At 36.9% G+C, this 20,015-nt stretch overlaps 2 protein-coding genes across 22 annotated transcripts in view; one reads left to right on the top strand and one right to left on the bottom strand.

The window, feature by feature from the left end:
- Positions 1-18,335, top strand: part of PRPF4B (pre-mRNA processing factor 4B) — a 36,764-nt gene extending 18,429 nt beyond the window's left edge. The window contains exons 7-18 of one of the 18 annotated variants that reach the window (XR_006597599.1): positions 2,975-3,048; positions 4,377-4,467; positions 5,119-5,266; positions 6,786-6,923; positions 7,532-7,685; positions 10,328-10,442; positions 11,042-11,193; positions 12,532-12,618; positions 13,671-15,567; positions 15,826-15,898; positions 16,354-16,399; positions 18,151-18,335. Coding sequence is in view for 3 of the 18 variants with exons in the window: in XM_045057172.1 (XP_044913107.1) it covers positions 2,975-3,048; positions 4,377-4,467; positions 5,119-5,266; positions 6,786-6,923; positions 7,532-7,685; positions 10,328-10,442; positions 11,042-11,193; positions 12,532-12,618; positions 13,671-13,874 (1,163 nt within the window). In the remaining 15 variants the exon portion in view is untranslated. The other 17 variants (XR_006597590.1, XR_006597601.1, XR_006597598.1 and 14 more) reach the window with 17 other exon arrangements.
- FAM217A (family with sequence similarity 217 member A) overlaps positions 7,350-20,015 on the bottom strand; it is a 30,753-nt gene continuing 18,087 nt past the window's right edge. For all 4 annotated transcript variants that reach the window (XM_045057175.1, XM_045057178.1, XM_045057179.1 and 1 more), the window contains one exon: positions 7,350-7,984. In XM_045057175.1, coding sequence (XP_044913110.1) covers positions 7,953-7,984 — 32 coding nt within the window. In that variant the 3' untranslated portion in view covers positions 7,350-7,952. The remainder of the gene's footprint in view (positions 7,985-20,015) is intronic.

The following is a 20,015-nucleotide window of genomic DNA, read 5'->3' as shown; positions in this document are numbered from 1 at the left end:
GCTCCAGGCTCTGAGCTGTCAGCACAGAGCCTGACGTGGGGCTCGAACTCGCGGACCGTGAGATCATGACCCGAGCCGAAGTCGGACACTTAACCGACCAAGCCACCCAGGCGCCCTCATAAGAACTTTTTTTAAAAAAATATTACTTAAAAAATTGATCGCTTTTAAATATCTAATATCTAATTACAGTTGGCTGGTTTGAATCAGAATCCACATAAGATGCCTATATCTCTCTCAATGTCTCAGAGTCTTTAATATTCTCATCCTTTCCTCCTCCCCCTTTTCCATTTACTTGTGAAGATACTGGGGCCATGTGTCCTATAAACTTTTCTTTGCACTCTGATTTTACCACATTCTTGTGCCAATTTATCATATTTCCTCTATCTTCAGTGTTTCTTGAACACTACATGTTGGAGACTTGAATAGATTTAAGTTAACTTCTTTGGCAAGAATACTTCATAAGTAGTGGTGTGCACTTGCATCACATCAGGTGGTGTGTAGTGTGTGCTTGTCCTGTTTTTATTGACCTTGAGATTGTGTGTTCAGATAGGAAGATCCATAGCTGTCCAATATGAAGCTTACCTTCAGCTGTTCACCTAGCAGTTTTAGTAGCCATTGGTGATCATTACTCAGATCCATTCTTTCATGAGGGGCAGGGGTGGGGGGGTGTGGACACACTCCAAAGTGGTGATTCTTAAATTATAATTCCTTTTGAATTACTACCTGTAATTCCATAAAAGAAAAGGTTTCCATTCTTTGGTTACCGTGAAACATAGTTTGTACAGGAGAGTTGGGATAAATTCTTCATTATTTTCTTTTATTGACGAATTTTTAGCATAGATAGAGTTTGGTACATTAGCAACCTCCAGAGATAACCAGTGAAATTTTGGTAGTTTTTGTCATGTTTTCATGATTTCGTATCATATACTTAAATTCTCTTTCCAACTGAGGTGGGGAGGAGCCTTTTTAAGTTGGTTTCTAATGTCTTTTTGACCCACACCCTACAGGATTGATTGGTAATATATACTTATTAATATTATTCTTTCTAGGACAGGGGTTGGCAAACTGTAAACGGTCAGGTAGAGAATATTTTAGGTTTTCATAATTTAGACTTTTTTTCTCTGTTCCAACTACTGGACTCTCTGTTGTAGAGCAGAAGCAGCTGTGTTCCCCCCAAAAAAACCTGTGTGGACACCAAAATTTAAATTTTCAATAATTTTCAAACGTCACAAAGTATTCTCATGTTTTTCCCCAAAATCTTTGAAAACATAAAAATGGACCATATGAAAATAAGGGGCCAAATTTGCTTCACTGTAGTTTGCAAAATTAGTTTTACCACAGTGTGAGATTTCACGGGCTCACCTTATGGGTATCTTGTCCCAGAACAGAAACAGCTGTTGATCTAAGGAACACTGGTGCCATTTAATAGGAAATTCCATTCAGAGGCCACAGGGCATGTAGGGGTGCCCCGTTATTCATGGGACTTTTCAGTGGACAAAGCTAGGACATACATACCTTTTTGGAAGGGGGAGGTTCATACTAAAAAAGTGCCAATTCAAATTCGTACTTCTATAAGGTTTTTATTAAGTTCTTTAATTTTATATTTGTATTTTAGTGAAAAACTTGACTCCTAATAACATTATTTGGGTTATTTTGAAGCTTTTATTTACATAGTTATCAGTATGATCAATATTCTTTTTATCCTTGGGATACATTCCAAAGTGTAAAATCATTTGAAATACTTCTTTGTGTGGGTATACCACTCATTTAATAGATTTAGGTTTATTTTTTTTCTTTTGCTTGTGATTTTTAGGAATTTTGTTTTATTATTAAAATGGTCCTTCATATGTGTATCTGTATCCTATGTATACAAGTACACACAAAGATATATACACTCCTTGATGTGAAAAAAATCTTCATTCCTTTTTATAGCTGTGTACTATTCCATTGTAATGAATGTGCAAAAGTTTATTCATTGTCTTCTAATGGTAGATGTTTGGGTTATCTCCAGTTGTTGAGTATTTATTGGACCATTATAATGCGATTGTGCATTGTCATTTTTTTAATGTGTACCACTCTGTCTTTGAGATGATTTTGTAGAAGTGGAGTTGCTGGGTCTAAAGAGTACGGTTGTGCTGTGTTTCCAAATTTTATGCTGTAAGGCTTACACAGTTTTGCCTCTCCCAAGTAATGTCTGAGTTCTTGTTTATCAGGGCTTGTTTTTGTGGGGGTTCTTGTTGGGTTTTTTGTTTTTTGTTTTTTGGTTTTTTTGAGAGAGAGAGAGAACATGTGCATGAGTGGGGGTGGGAGGGTAACATTGGCGAGACAGATAATTCCAAGCAGGCTCCACACCAGCAGCGCAGAGCAAGACACAGGACTCAAACACTTGAAACTGTGAGATCGTGACCTCAGCTGAAATCAAGAGTCGGTTGCTCAACTGACTGAGCTACCCAGCCGCCCCTAGAATTTATTTATTTTTTTTAAAGTTTATTTTTGGGAGAGGGGAAAGTACAAGCAGGGGAGGGGCAGAGAGAGAGTGAGACCAAGGATCTGAAGCCAGCTGACAGATACCAATACAGAGCGAGAACTCACAAACCACGAGGTCATAACCTGAACTGAAGTTTGGAAGCTTAAGTGACTGTGCCACCCAGGCACTCCTAGAAATAGAATTTTTTGAAGAGGAACTTTGATTTTAACACATAATCATTATTTACCTATTAGCATATTAATTTAACTAACATTGGAGAAAGTACTGATAATTAGATGTTTCAACTTTCTGAAATGAATCTTTTTAGTAAAGAATGGATGGCCTTATATATGTTAAGTGTTAAAGTAACTTTTGGACAGGTATTAATGAAAAACTCGTGCAAGATGAAAGAAAGTTTGAATTGTTAGTGATTTTACATTGATGACTGATTTGTGTTTTAATTTGTATCCCTTCATTTTTCAAATATTACTGTTCATTTCCATTTAGGTTCATCTCAGAAGAAGCTGTTGGCACCTGATATGTTTACCGAATCTGATGATATGTTTGCTGCCTATTTTGATGTAAGTAATTTTACTTACGTAACTTTAAATGAAATATATAAGCGTTGTATATGTATATAGAGAGAATAATAGATAAATATATGCTAACATTTGGACAGTCTGAGTGAAGGTTATCTGGAAACTCTGTACTAATGTTGCAACATTTCTCGAAGTCTGAAATTAGGTCAATATTTTAAAAACAAGCATAGCAGAACAGTTTGGGAGGTTCAGAAAAGTTAAACACCAAATGACTTAAATGTGTAGTTATTTTTCTCAAGCAACATTTTCTTGGATTTAAAAGTGTGTGTGTGTGTGTGTGTGTGTGTGTGTGTGGCGCATAGTTAGCTGAGACAAAATGATACCAATAATTTCCAAGCTGGTATTAGAGCAGAGTCCACTTTGGGCTTTGATATTATTGGTGATTGAAAAGTTAGGATTTGGGTCCTAATAAAGTCATTAAAGAGTTCTGAGTGTTATTCTAAGGCAGGGGATTAAGAAATTTTGGCTTTTTAGCCATGTTTCCAGTTTCTTTTCTTGAAAAAGTCTTAAAAACATACTCAAAAGTATGGGATTTTTTCATTATAAATTCAAGAGAATATGAGAAATAAGGAGGCTTTGGCAAGAAGAGGAAGTAGGGGGATAAACATAAAAAGGGGAAATTAAAAATGGAGTAGGATTAAGCAGTCTGTTTCTAGGACCTGGAAGACCTTGATCATGGGCCCATGTGTCTATGTCTGTATTTTAAACAGAAATACTAAATAATGCTAGGTTAAGGAATGATGAAATGATGATTGAGCCAGTGAAAGTATCAGTGCCCATCATTTGCTTGGGTGACAGGGGCCTTCTGGGTATCATGGACAGTGGTTTGTAATATTCTTAATTTCCCACACAAACTGTTAGTACAGCCAGTGACCTTTCATGCATATGGGGGAAGAGGAGCCAAGGGGTGGCAAGTGGACAAGGCAGTATAAGAAATGTGGAATTGGTAGAAGAGAGTGTTGGATACCTATTGTTAACTGAGTGCCCATCTGTAATTTTTGTCCCCCTTTGTCTATTAATAGCTATCAAAAACCAGACCTGGTTTTGAGTCTTTTTCATTTATAATGCCCTAGTCATATTCCTAAGATTTCTTGAAGATACTTTAACTTTTTTCCCGAGCGTTATTGTGATACAAGAGACTTTGTTACTCATGTTTCCAGGTGATGGTAAGAGTTTACTTAATTTGGCATAAGATGTTTTTATTGAATTATAGCTTGTTTTGCCCATTTTTGTTTTAAAGGAAGTGTTTTAAATGTCTGCCTGATTAGTAGGTAAATGGCTCTCTTGTTGCCTCCTTCATTTCATTTCAGAGTGCTCGTCTTCGGGCTGCTGGTATTGGGAAAGATTTCAAAGAGAATCCCAACCTCAGGGATAACTGGACAGATGCAGAAGGCTATTACCGTAAGTTCACGGTTCTGATTAATTTTAGTCTTCTAAAATATTTTATAGAATTCTGTTGCTTGATTCAGTCACACGTTGGAGAACTCTTGAGAGTCCCATCACAGTGCCAGCACTTACAAAGTATGGCACATCGGATAGCTGCATGAACCCATGTTGTAATCTAGTAAGCAGCCCACGAGCTTCATGAATAGAAGTGAGGTAAAAACTTGATGTGCAACTTAAATCTATTCAAAGTTGTTTTCAGCCATGAGATAAGCCTCCAGGAGGAAGGGGGAACGTCACTTGCTCGTCTTGATCTGAAAACCAAGACAAACGACATACAAGGAGCTTGGGATGCCAGTCATGCAGTATTTGTCCTGCAGGACTACAGTTGGAAACACTTCAGTGAGCACATTTCTTCCCTACTCAGTGTTGAAATCCTCAGCAGTGGATAGGAAGTGGGCATGCAGCTTGAACCACATTATGAAAGAGTGATGAATGATGGAGGCTTGGCTTTGATTCTCCCTGGTGCCTAGGACACCAAACACACAGTAGAGATTTGACACATTTTTTTAAGTGACTGCACTGTGTTTCTTTTTATTATGTGTATCTCAGAGTTTTCTTAAGTATTTATTGTTTTCAAAATTCCCATTTCTTAATTTACTTTTCTAGGCGTGAACATAGGTGAAGTCCTAGATAAGCGTTACAATGTGTATGGCTACACTGGCCAGGGTGTATTCAGTAACGTTGTACGAGCCAGAGATAATGCAAGAGCAAACCAAGAAGTGGCTGTAAAAATCATCAGAAACAATGAGCTCATGTAAGTTCAGAAGACATATGTAATGAAACCTAAAAACACAGGTATTCACACATGAAGATTTTTAAAAAGTGTAACAGTCTATAAAAGTATTGCAGTTCTAAAATGACAGAATGATGGTATTGAATCTGATGCCCTTTTTCTTTTATACAGTAGAGGTAATTGCCATATCCATATGTTCTTTTTTTTTTTAATTTTTTTTTCAACGTTTATTTATTTTTGGGACAGAGAGAGAGCATGAACGGGGGAGGGGCAGAGAGAGAGGGAGACACAGAATCGGAAACAGGCTCCAGGCTCTGAGCCATCAGCCCAGAGCCCGACGCGGGGCTCGAACTCACGGACCGCGAGATCGTGACCTGGCTGAAGTCGGACGCTTAACCGACTGCGCCACCCAGGTGCCCCCATATGTTCTAATAAGTACAATCCATAACCACACACTGAGTTGATGTTAAAGTCAACTTGCCATTATTTTTATTTTTTAATTTACATCCAAGTTAGTTAGCATATAGTGCAATAATGATTTCAGGAGTAAAATCTAGTGATTTCATCCCCTACATACAACACCCAGTGGCTATCCCAACAGGTGTCTGTCCTCCTTAATGCCCATCACCCATTTAGCCCCTCCCCCCACCCACAACCCTTCCAGCAACCCTCAGTTTGTTCTCTACATTTAGATCTTCTAAGTTTTGTCCCCCTCCCTATTTTTACATTTTTTTTAACATTTATTTATTTTTGAGACAGAGAGACAGAGCATGAACGGGGGAGGGTCAGAGAGAGGGAGACACAGAATCTGAAACAGGCTCCAGGCTCTGAGCTGTCAGCACAGAGCCCGACGCGGGGCTCGAACTCACGGACCGCGAGATCATGACCTGAGCCGAATTCAGCTGCTTAACCGACTGAGCCACCCAGGCACCCCCATTATTTTTGCTTCCCTTTCCTTATGTTTTATCTGTTGTGTATTTTAAATTCTACATATGAGTGAAATCATGATATTTGTCTTTCTCTGGCTAATTTTGCTTAGCATAATGCACTCTCGTTCCATCCATGTTGTTGCAGATGGCAAGATTTCATTCTTTTTGACTGTCGAGTAATAGTCCATTAAATTGTAACTAGAATTTTAGAGGAAAACCAAATATTTAATACTTGGTAAGACATCCATTATTAGACTCTTACACCAGAACTTGTACAGGGTGGTTCTGTTTTTGTTAAAATAACATTTACATCAAGATGTTTTTGAGATAAAATATGTGCAAGATTGAATTCCCTTCAAGCAATGTGGGTTTGTTTCTTAGTGTTTCTGTTAATTGTGGAAATTAACTGCATGAGAACAATATTTGGCTCCGTATAAATTATTGCATTAATGATATACAGACTTGTCAGTCCTCAGTAGATTTATTAGTATTTAAAAAAAATTCCAAACTGTTTATCACCTGTAATACATCAGACTGGAACTAGTTAAATATTGTTTGATTTTTTTTTTAATCTGTATTGTGTTCAGTTTTGATTTTCTTTTACTTTTCAGGCAAAAAACTGGCTTAAAAGAACTAGAATTCTTGAAAAAACTTAATGATGCTGATCCTGATGACAAATTTCATTGTTTGCGACTCTTCAGACACTTTTATCACAAGCAGCATCTCTGTCTCGTATTTGAGCCTCTGAGGTAAGCTGTCAAATCTGTACATTACTAAACACTTACATAAGTGCGATGACAAATTTTCTGTGTGTTTTATTTTTCCAGTTAGCTCTGGGTTTATCTTTTACTTTTGGTTAAGAACTAGTTTCTTGACAATAGTTAATGTATAAACACTAATTGACTGCATACCGTGTGCCAAACTCTAATCTCCTGTAGCCATCAGCGCAACAGAGGTTCTCCGAAAGTTCAATACTTTTACACCATGATAAAAAGAAATGGAAATAGTGGAGTAGGAAAATACAATTTTGATTGTCAAAAGTATGGCTTTAGTTTTGGGCTTTCAGATGTAAACCATTCTGAAATCAATAGGAATTTTACCATTGTATGTCTTCCCTTCTATTTTTGAAAATTGAGTTTTACTGGAAAGTTGTGTTATATACACACAGATTCATGTGCTCTCATTTCAATGTAGAATAATTTATTAAACATCTGAGGAGGTTCTTGAACAGGTACTTTCATTATAATACAGATTGCAGATTTGATTTTACTTTATGCTTGGACATGATTTTGCCTTTTTTATTTCCATTTTGCATTGTAACCCCTAATTTTGTGTTGTTGCTTTTCTCTCCTAAAAGTATGAATTTACGAGAGGTGTTAAAAAAATATGGTAAAGATGTTGGTCTTCATATTAAAGCCGTGAGATCCTATAGTCAGCAGCTGTTCTTGGCATTAAAACTCCTTAAAAGATGCAATATCCTACATGCAGATATCAAGCCAGACAATATCCTGGTAAGTCCATCAGTCAGGTTGCCTTGTACATCCGTAAAGTTTCTTGCCAATGATGTGATTACCACTGTATTATTCTAGAAACGATGTCTTAGAAGAACAACTCAGTATATTAATTACCCATTACAAAGGACTTAACCAGGGTTTACTTTTATGGAAGGTGGTCCGTGAAATTTCATAGTAAAGTGTAAAGAAAGGAAATAGGCTATTGTCCCCAATTTTTTCCTTTTGATTGATGGATTTAGAGTACACATAAATCTCAGGAGTGCTTTAGTGGAGTAATGGTGGGTTTCTTCTGGTATCTAAAAAGAAAAAGAAATAAAAGATGCATATGTGTTGTTTGAAATTAGGAATGTTCACAACTCTTTGTTCTCTGTGGTCTGACAGGGTTAGAGACACTTAAGGAGAATTATCTCTTAAATCTACAGTTTGTCTGTAGGTGCCCAGGAGGGGGTCCAAACACAGTAACTCAGTTGTGATTACACTGAAAGGTGTCCCTTTCAGTCTTTATCTCCTAAGGACTTCTGGTATAAGATGCAGCTTTCACAGAGTACATGTTTTTGAAATTTAAAAGTAATATATCCTTATAGGGGAATGATGAATGCACACATACCTCTTCCCTCCCTGGCCCCATTTCTTCACTCCTGTTCTCAGATGTTCAGAGTTGCGGTATGTTCACAACTTGAGGAATTCCTAACTTGTCTGCTAGTAACATGTTCTACACTTTTAAAAGATTACGATCCCATCAAAGTTTAAGGATCCCTTGTCAGTAACTTACCTGTTAGTTCAGATTCTTCTTTTGCTTTTTTAATATCTTAAAATATTTTCTTCCAGACTAGCACATAAATAATGAGACATTCCATCTTAGCATGTTTTGTCTGACTTTACAATGTATTGCATATCCAGTATAATTTGGGGTTAGAAGAGCGGAGTAATTACAGTGAAATCAATGAATTGTAGACTTGCCTAGTCAACTTCATAGTTAGTTTTTACCTCAATTTTCTTTAAATTGTGAAATATACCATTCATATCAAAGAATGTGTAAGATCTATAAAACCTAAAGGTAACTGTGCATTGAAAATCTGTTTAACCACCATAGAAGTTAAAGAATAAGACCTTTGCCAGTATTCAGGAGCTCTTATTTTTAAAACTTCATTTTCTTTGCGTTAATGCTACTCTCATAAGGTTTTCACATGGACTTCAGACACTGAATGTTGTCTCTCCTTCCCAAGAAAGGAGGAAATAAACCTCAGAGATCACAGGGAGCTGTTTGTGAATGAAAATCCAAAACTTCTAGCCCAGGATTTCAACCATCAGTGTGGTAGGAGTACCACATTCCTTGTGAGAGGATAGAAATTATGTAGCCAAACTGAAATGCACATAAGTGTGGCTCCCCTGCTATCATTTAAGGCATGTTAGCCAGCCCAAGAGTGGAACTCCTGTCAGTGGAACTGGTAGATTCTAATTTTAAAATTGTCCTGAGGTTTCTCTGGGTTTTAAACTGCTTCGCTAATTAAGTAGCTGAATGCAGTTTATACTTTTTAAAAAGCTTCACAAGTACTTTTCCATTGGAATATCCCTATCTTCCTGAGACCCCAGATGAAGAGAATGGTTACGGATATGGCAGTTAAAAATAATCATTTCCATTATTAGCTTAATTCTGTGGATATCAACTGTAATGGACCAATCTGTAACACTGACCAGACTTGGATATCCCAGTAGAAAGTGTTTATGTTAAAGTGTTATGTTTCTTTGGGGTGGGAACTATAGGCCAAGTTCAAGTCCCAACTCGGAATTTGTGTGTGTCTCTTTTGAAGGGGGGAAGGGACTCTGGAATATGAATTATCTTCACTTGTTAATCCTGAACATGCTTCTGACTCATGAGTGGCAGCAGCCATGGGAGCAGCTCCAGCCTTTCTCAGCAGATGTCACTGTTACTGTGTATGTTGAAGTATTTACAAAGGAAAAAAGAAACAAATGACTAATATAGAGTTCATATTTATCAAATATTGTGCCAAATATATTTAACATTTTCTTGACTAATACCTTTTTTATATTTAAGGGATTTAGTATTTTTTAGACTTGAAGTGATTGCTAAATTTGGGATGGTCTAGCAGCTTCCGGTGAAGAATGTTTTTGCTCTGATTTTGTCCAGATTTAATCTGAATCGTCCTCTGCTTTCATTGCTATCATAATTTTCTGGCAACTGAAAGTTAACCTCAGTCAATTGAAAGTTAGAATCTAAATGTGATCCCTTCTTAATAAACGTGTTCATGTTCCTTTAAATTAGTAACTTGACTTTATTCAGGTATTCTGGGGATTTTTAGAAGATGCTTTGCTTCAATGAGATTTTTCTATTACCCCTCCCTTTTCAAAGTAGCATAGGTTAAAATTGTACTTGGTATTATTCCATATTTCCTCACTGAAAAAAGTTCTTTTAACTAATTATAATCAAATACTTGATAGCTCTTAATTTTTTATAATTAGGAAATTGAGTTCTAAGATAATTAGAAAAGGAATTTTTAAATGGGTAACTTTGTTTTCAGTATTGGAAATAACTTCTCAAAACCCATTGTTTTTTATCTGATTATTTGTCTTAATTCTTTCTGGCATGAATTAAACTTCCATGATAAAATGTTTTGCAGGTTAATGAATCAAAAACTATTTTAAAGCTCTGCGATTTTGGGTCGGCTTCACATGTTGCGGATAATGACATAACACCTTATCTTGTCAGTAGATTTTATCGTGCTCCTGAAATCAGTAAGTCTCTTCAGCTGTTCTTTGACCTGGGCCATCATATGCAGTGGAAACAGCATATTTAATGTCTAAGTACTGTTTTCCATCGCACTTCAGCAGCTGCTCGAGGTCATTCATGAGGAAGGGAACCGTAGCAAGTTCATCCTCCTCAGGTGGAATGGTGGTAGTTGTGACAGGAGTCTTGATCATGTCTGGCAAGAGTAGCAAAACAGTTCTGGAAAATCCTCGGCTTTAGAAGACTGCTCTTGATTACTCAAGGTCTGATTATCAAATTTATGGATTATATGGGACCTTTGTTTTTTCTCTTCCTGTTGCCTTGGTTGAGGCTGGTTAGCACCTCCACCAAAGGTGAAATGAAAAAAGAAATACACACTTTCTTCCACACCCCCCTTCAGTCCCTTCTGCATTTTCTCATTTTTTAAGGTTTTTAAGTTTAAGAGTCTACTAAGAATTAGTGGGGGAAAAAACATAAAGCTAATGCCAAAGTGAGGTATTAAGATTGCAGTTATGGAGGCCGAGCTAAATTAATCCCTCATTAATGAAAATAAATTGTAGTTGATTGTTTTTACCATCATGTATTAACACTCCCATTTTGTTTTCAGTTATAGGGAAAAGCTATGACTATGGTATAGACATGTGGTCTGTGGGTTGTACCTTATATGAACTCTACACCGGAAAAATTTTGTTTCCTGGCAAAACCAATAACCATATGTTGAAGCTCGCCATGGATCTTAAAGGAAAGATGCCTAATAAGGTAGGACATTAGTGTGAGCTGCTTTTTGTTTTTTGAGGTCTTAGCAGTAGTTTATTGTAGACCAGTGGATTGCTGGCACTTAGTCCTCAGTAGTGTCTATAAAACAATTTCAGAAAGGCAGGTATATGGCTACTGTGATTCTTTAGTTCGTTTTCATTTCTGCTGTTTAAGTTAGTGGTTCTAATCAACCAAGAGCTGTCAAGATAAGTCCATTTTCCTCTTCCCTCTAATGGGTCTCTTTGCTTTTCCTTATTCTTTTAAGCAGGAGGGTAGGGGCCTAGAGTTTGGAGTAGAATTGGAATTTAGGAAGAGAGATTGATGAGCATAAATTTGTTCAGCACCATACATGTGTATATATATGACTGTTTCATATCTTTGTTCTTCCCTTGTTTGTTTATTGTCCTTTAATGATGGGCAGAGAAGCAGCCTTGGGAGCACACCGTATATTGATAACAGCACCAAACATGCTTGAGAGGTGGAATGAAAAAAGATGCAGGTCAGGTTAGTTCAGATGTGAAGAAGGGCTCAGTTGTCAGAGAATGATGGGGGACTACTGGAAAAGGAACTTGATGGCCTTCAGTTTATTCAGATTGGAAGTTCTTTGGGAAAGGAAGTTACCAAGAAAACTCCCTTGAACTTGACATCTTTATAACCTAAAATTCACCCTTAATGCTTCAACTACAACAGTTATTTCAGAAATGAAGCAGAAACTTGAGGCATTTATAAACCTGAGGGCCATATGTTAGACTTTGATGATTTCAGCTTATTTGCTAAATTTCTGAGAGATTACAGATTTTTCCACGTATGGGTCAGAAGCCATTGTATTTTTCAGGTACTGTCCAAATTCTGTTATGTTGGGCTTGGTTAGAAGAAGTTACACAAAAATTAACCATGTTGGTATTTGTCTTAATGAGGTCTCACCTATATCCTCTTTGGACCATTGGAACATAATTTGTGAAATGTCATTGGGTTTCTTAAACTGCCAAGAGAAAAGGGTCCAAATGTGTGATACTTTTACTTTCTAAGTATAAATTATTTTCTTTGTTTGATCCTCAATTTTGAATAATGAAAGCACAATGTGATATTATAATTGGTTTAAGTCACTGCCTGGGAAAACTGAATTTCATGATATTAAGTAGTTTCAGGCACAGCATTTCTATTTGCTCTTTCAAAGGGGTTAAACTCTCCAGAGCAAGGACTCTAAGATTCCTAAACAAGGAGACAAACCTAGAGAGACTAAATTAATATTATTTGTGACTTGTTTCGTATTAAATTGTTAGTAGGCCAGACTGTTTCATAATAGTTCAAAACCCAAGTTTTGTTTTGCTTTATTGCCAGATGATTCGGAAAGGTGTATTCAAAGACCAACATTTTGATCAAAATCTCAACTTCATGTATATAGAAGTTGATAAAGTAACAGAGAGGGTAAGTCTCTTTTAGCTGTGCTACATTAAATGATTTTCTTACTGTGAACAAACAATGCTGGGTGGTACTAGGAGCAATGAATATTTAAAACACTAAAAATAATTCCTTTTGCTGTTGGCCAATTCCTGAATAAAACACAATCAGGTTATGAAAAAGATGAAGGGATTTAAAAATGTTTAGTATAATGAGTCTATTTTTATTATAGGTCATATTTAAATGGCCCTCTTCCTCTGTTCTTTGGATTCTGGCCTCCCATCCAGCTTTTGTGCTGCTTGCCAGAGTGATCTTTTTGAAAACAAATCTGATCATGTTATTCTGCCTGCTTAAAAACCCTTCTTTGGGTTCCTCTCTGATGAACTCTGCCATCTTCAGCAGTTCCCACCCCCTCGCAGTATTCTGTAAACCCCACCATGCCACACTTGGCAGTTAGCCAAAGGGCCTGCTGTGTCACACCTCTGTGCCTTTGTTCACAGACTGTCCTGACCTTATCTGCCTCCTGTACTTCCTCATCCCCTAAAAATAATTTGTCCAACTTCAAGCCTCAAGGGAAATACACATTCTACACGAGCCTTTCTAAAACCTCCAGGTTAAAGTAAGGACTTCTTTATTTTTGCCCCATTATATCGGCTGTTCCTAACTTTATCGGAGCACTTAACCACAAACACTTTTTGGTATGGACTTGCTTCCGTGTCTGTTTGTTACCACTTCAGGATAGGGAAAGTACAGTTCAAACTCAAGTGTTTACTGTTAATTATTATTAAACTGTTTTAGGGTTTTCACAGACTTCTTTCTTTTGACATTTTCTCTCTTTTTACAAAATCAAATTACAGTGTTTTTTAAAAATTGTCATTGCTAACTTGGGGTTGATTTTTTTTTTTCCCCATCGAAGTTTTTTGGTTGCTTCTTAAAAAGATGTAGACTAGAGGAAGCTGTGTCAAAGTTTTCAATGAGTAGATGATAATCTATGTTAGAAGTCTTGATAGACGAAGCAGTCTAAGTTACATATACTTAGTAACTCATTTAGACATACACATTTTAAAAATTATTTTTAGGAGAAGGTTACTGTCATGAGCACCATTAATCCAACCAAGGACCTGTTGGCTGACTTGATTGGGTGCCAGCGACTTCCTGAAGACCAACGTAAAAAAGTACACCAGCTAAAGGACTTGTTGGACCAGATCCTGATGTTGGACCCAGCTAAACGAATTAGCATCAATCAGGCCCTACAGCATGCCTTCATCCAGGAAAAAATTTAAACGAGATGAAGAAGCTCCAAGGGTTTGAGTAATTAAATACAAAGACTGAAGAAATTTCACAGCAGTTTATTAATGTATATAAACTTATAAATATTTCTCCAGCAAATTTGAGGAAGCATGATATATTTGAATTAACACCAAGGGTGATATTTCTTTTAGAAATGTTAGTTAATCTGTTTTGTGTCTTATGTGAAATTTCACTGTAGAACTGTTTTAATTGCCAAGACTGCACAGAATTACAGTGCAAATGTATATGGTTGCAGTTCACATAAAAGACAAAAGCATCTGTTATAAGAGGAGTAGTAATGTTGGGTGGTTGATTTATTTTTAGCAAACTTGGCTTCATATTGGTCTTCAGATAAAATGGCCAGCATAAATGCTGTTTATATTCACATTTTCCTAGGTGTGTGTGTGCAGGCCACAGCGGCATGCCCTTGGCGTAGTCAGTGCCGAAGGGGGTCTGTTCCTTCTTGAGCCTGCCTGCAGGGACGGCCTCCTCTTTTAAAGCAGGTTGTGTACAACATTCAGTACACTGAAGGTAAGCTAAACCATCAACATCACTGGCGTTTTAAGACGTTATTTTATTGGAACAGTTGACAAATGAGGGATATTAGCTTTGTGGCGGAATTCCCTGCATGTGTGCTAACTGATCTCGTTTTCTTTTTTGGCATCGCGACTGTGGCATAGTTACAATTTCTGTTCTGTTCATCACATTTAAAATTGGAAGAGTGCGCTTGATGGATAGAGCGCCTTCAGTGTACTGTTTCTTATTAACTTTAATTTTTTTAAATCAACTTGCTATAGACTTTATATACATTTTGTTAAATACAGTTCGTAGTGACATAGAAACAATGCGTAGTTTTCATTTACTAATTACAAATGTTGAGGCCTAATTCTGAGAGTCCTCATATTTAAAAGTTAGACAACATAATGAAATTTTTAACTATTTGTATGTCATTTTGAAAGTGTACTGCTTTATGGTAAAAGTGTTTTTTCATTTGTTCATTGTTTTCATTATTTGTGATCATGTTGTCTTTCAATACAGGCATAAACCTTCCACTCTTGAACAAAGCAGCTGCTTTTTAAAAGCGGTAATTGCTTCTTTACCTTTTATTTCTTTTGTAAATGAAGCTTTTCTTTAAGAATGTGACTTTAAAGTGTTGTCTATTGCATAAAACAGTTGACACTCACTTATTGTAAAGTGAAGATTGTTCTACTGCATGTGAAGTGGACCATGCAGATTTCTGTATGTTCTCAGTATGCATCACTAGATAATAAAGTCTTTTGTGAACAAGGCATTTGTAGCCATTTTTAAAAGTTTTTGTCTTCAGTGCTGGTAAGTCAGGTAAACCATAACTAGTTAAAAGCAACCTTTCATTTCTTCCTTTAAGTCTTTAAAAGAATTATTTGTTAAAGATGTAAAGCCTAGCCACAAGTTTATCATTTTATTAATAATCAGGATCCTAATTATTTCATCAAAAGAATCCTGCAAATATTGTCAGCTTTCAGTGTAGTGAGATAATTCCTGTAGGTTATGGGGTATAATTCAGGATTTAACTAATGTTTCTGCTATTTTCTCACTTTTCCTTCTGATGGTGCGGAAAGAGAAAAAAGGAAAACGGGGCACAGGCCATTCAACGCCTTCTCCAAGGGGTCTGATTTGCTGAGACACCAGCTTCACCTTCTTAACAAGGTTATTTCTGACAGCATGTGTAGATAAACATTTAGCCACAATTTAAGACAAAATCATGTAAATCAGCTTGGTTTTGCAACACAAAGGAATTCGTATTTTTAAACATGGTAGGGGAGCTTTTTCAGAAATGCATATGAATCTTTTCTGTTTGGGTGGTAAAATTAATGCTTGTCTTCCTGAGCAATGTGGAAAATAATCAGATTTTTGGGGTTTAAATAATATTTTTAAATTGTAAATGGGATTTTTTTATTCACCCAGGCACCTAATTACAACAAGATGCACGTTTTGGTGCATTCAAGAATGGAAAAATCAGAATAGCAGCATTCTTCTGGTGGGTTTTGCTCCATTTAAAGACATGAAATGAACTACAGCCAGGAAGGTGATAGATGATATAATAAGCCAACTTTGAATCTACACCCCGTCTCTTCATGGTTTAGACTTTACTAAAGTAAATACAAGCTGGTTTCCATCTTCAGGTAGAAGGAAGCCTTTTACAAAAGGCTTCACAGGTGCAGCTTTTCTACCTTAACAAAATGGGTAGTGATTTTCCCACCATGATTTACTTTATTTTGGTGATCATATGCTGCATATTCGAGTCTTTTGTAGTTATTTTCACTCAAAATAGTTAACATTTTGATGATGCTTCTGGTGATTTTTCATGGCTTCGTTTTATATTATTATTTAAGTAAGTTAACTTCCACTAGAGACAGTTCATCTTATGCCTTCAAAACTATTACCTATTCTTTAAAAAACAAAGTTGCTTGTTACTTGTTCTTTGTGTTTTAGGTGCAGTTCAGTGGAAGATGATGACAGCCAGAAGACATGAGCTAAGGTTTCTGTCCTATAAAAGATTAAAACAAACAAACAAAAAAGAATCCTCCATTTAATTTTTGTCTAATTTTTTAGTTTTCAGCCTTATCATTTGGGTTTCGTTAATGTTTGGCACTTAGAGTAGTAGTGCTGTTGTGTTCATCTGTACATGCTTGTTTTATTGTGCTTCCTGCCTCTCCCCTCTCTTCCCTCCCCTACAGTAAAAACAGTGGTCATTGAGTGGTTGGTAGGAAAGACTCCTCAATGGCGAGATTCCACATTAAACACGTGGCCTTCAGAATTGGTCCCTAGGGGTTATTAGGAAACTGGAAACCACCAAAACTTGGTACATCAAAAAAGCAGTCTTTAGCTTTAGGTGTCTAATCTCCTTGGCAAATGCAAAAGAATAGCAAGTCGTGGAATTTGAAGAACACTATTATTCAACTCCCTTAATCCTCTTTCCTTTTAATCCAGCTTTCCTTTAGTCCCTTTGTTTTCACAAGTGCGCCAATCATGGTCTTAAAATAGACACAGTATTTAGAGTCACTGTCAGTTTTTCTTCTTAAGGGAAATGAGAGAAGTCAATCTTCCCAAATTTAGCATTCCTAGATTTGTCTATTTGAAAGGAACTCTGTAAACATTCTTTATATACATACACAGGATTTGATTAGAATTTGTAATTTTGCAGAGGCAGAAATTCAGAGCTTGGTAAGACCTGTGTGTTTGATTATGGTTATTTAGTTGAATTACCTTTAACCTACATTCATATTTCACAGTAGCTGTATAGTTTTCAAATAAGTTAATCTCTGGTAAAACTTTTTGTTTTATTACACTTCACAGCAAAATATACCGTGAATGTGTCAGACTTCAGGGTTCCTAAGTCTTAGGACACAACCCTCAAAAAGGTCCTACTTTCTGTAGTGAGAGGGTAGGTGAGATCCAGAGAGCACATACATTGGAGAGCCCATTCTAGGTGGACCTTATTCTCACAGGTCTCAGAATTCAGGTTGGAATATCCAAGTTTTGAAGGAAGGGAGCATCTGGTCATAAACTTTGAAGACCTTCCCAGTATTCACTTTCACCCTTAAGTCCTTATTAATAGCATCCTGTTTATTCAAACCCAGTGTATAACTCATTCCACTCTACTACTTCAAAATAGTTTTGTATTTGTAAAATACTGTAACTTTTTTTTCCCCATTATAATAACCACCTCTTTTCTCTAAAACAAATACTCAGGGCATTTCTACAATATGAAAAACATATGTTTTATGGTATGTGGTAGAGCAGAGAAATGTAATGTTCTCACATTTGTTTCATATTTGCATCCATCCTGCTTTGCTTTACCTGTACTTGATCATCATTTGGTTACTGGAGCTGGCTAGGTAGAAATAAAATCTCTGAAATGACACAGGAATCACATATCTTCAAACTTAGGCCAGGCAGTTAAGGAATGCCCTTTTTAAATGGTGGAGATAGGAAAGAAGTAGACATTCAAATAAGTAATTTCCTTTCATGAGTTATGATGATATCATTAGAAATTGGGCTTCATAAAGTGTTTCTTTCCTTGTAGTATACTAGTTCAAGCATATATTATGCAACACAAGTTTTATTCTCCTAGATGGAATGTCTTCCTTTTGGAAGTGTTCACTACAGATTCATTTGTGTTTTTTTACATGTCAATAATGTACACTAAATTGACTTAAAATGTTTTCCAGTTATTTGATAGATATCATCATGGCATCTTTAATTGTTTTTTTCTCCTTCTGTATGTAGGGTAAGGGACTGTTCTTCTGAAGAATCTTTCCATTTAGTGATCAAGATATGGAAGCTGGTCTCTGAAAATACTCAATGTGTATCCCAATTACTCATGGTATCATTTGAATTGTAACTTGCATTTTAAATAGAAACAATGTTTCCAATTATTGGGAAACCTTAATAAAATATGCCTCTTGTTACCAGATTGTCTCCTGATTTTTTCCTTTGCTCCAGTTTGGTATTTTGTGTTTAGTTTTAAATTAAAACACCATTTCCTACCTAAAGTTTCTTAGATGCTATTTTACTGGTGTTCATAGATCTGCCTCGAAAGGTATTCCGTACTCAAATCTGATTGGCAACTGCCGGATTAAGTTAGAGTGGTATTTACAGGTTCTCAGAAGACATCTGATGTGCATCCCAGTGAGGGCAAAGGTATAGAGAGAAGTTTACCAAACCACTTGGCAGAATATGCCCTTTCACAGAACCTGCTGTTTGGAAACAGCCTAGTATCTTCCTTACAAACATCAAAATACTTCCTAGCGACTAAGTGCACAACACACACCAAACGAAGGGTGTTGGATTCCTATTCTTGGTACATATAGTTCTGATTTGGTTTTCCTAATAATAGAAACATAGTAAGGAGAGAACTTTCTCTTCTGTAATGATTTCATTCAGTTGGTTCATTGCAGATGGGGAAGGCTGACAAATACTGGACTCTAGTCTGTCCATTTTCGTTTAAGGAAATGTCCTTAACAAAACAACGTGTAAAATGCTTAAGAGTGGCAGTGAGGCTGAGTGGCTCTTTAACACACAAAGCAGGACTGAGAATGGAAGACAGCCAGAATGTGTGGCTGTGTGAATACACCTGACCTAGCTGATGCTCCCTTCTCTCATTAGTGGTCGATTCCTGGTTTTGGGAAGAAATGAGCCAAATGGCAGTGGTTCTGGATACCCTCCCCCCCCCAAAGGCCCCAGTTGTTTTCTGCTTGGGCTAGCAGACGATTAATGACCATATGCTATTCCTCTAAAGTGACATGAGAGTCTTGAGATCCTGTTTTTTATCAGAGTGTATTGGGCTTGGGAGGAGGTTGCTGCAAACTTTAAAGAGAAAGATGTGCTTTCTCTCATTGAGGAAATCGAAAGATCCAAAAGCTAAGTAAGACAAGGCTTCAATACTAGAGAGCTAAACATGGGGAATTTATGAGCAAGCCATTAAGCCAAATTCAACTAAAGTTTACTGGAAAGAATTAACTTCCAATTTAAACATGTCTGTTACAAACTGCCAGATGTTTCTTCAAAATTAGTAGAAGTTGGGGCGCCTGGGTGGCGCAGTCGGTTAAGCGTCCGACTTCAGCCAGGTCATGATCTCGCGGTCCGTGAGTTCGAGCCCCGCGTCGGGCTCTGGGCTGATGGCTCAGAGCCTGGAGCCTGTTTCCGATTCTGTGTCTCCCTCTCTCTTTGCCCCTCCCCCGTTCATGCTCTGTCTCTCTCTGTCCCAAAAATAAATAAACGTTGAAAAAAAAAAAATTAGTAGAAGTTGGCTATTTTTCAAGGCCGTTGGAAGTCAAGTCTTTTGACTTTGTTGGTAACTACTGTGCCCCCACCCTCAGTGGTGAGTTTTCCTTGTAGGGGTAAAATAGGCAATGTTTGGCTATCCTTTTACAAGATGAACTCAAGATGGCTACATCTTCCTATGTACATTATGCCTCTTCCAACCTCATTTTAGGGACTCCATTTAAACACAAAATATTTTGGCAACTATTTTTACAAATGATCATGACGTGTTAAAATTAGTACCTTTGCCTCATAATTGAAATCTGCACTGCTGCAAATGTGTTTTTTACATAGTTACATTGAACACAATTAGGGACTGGGGCATCTGG

The sequence above is a fragment of the Felis catus genome, chromosome B2, assembly GCF_018350175.1.
Source record: "Felis catus isolate Fca126 chromosome B2, F.catus_Fca126_mat1.0, whole genome shotgun sequence".
Taxonomy (NCBI): Eukaryota; Metazoa; Chordata; class Mammalia; order Carnivora; family Felidae; genus Felis; species Felis catus.
Note: the sequence above shows the minus strand (reverse complement) of the source record. Positions and strands in the feature narration are given on the sequence as shown.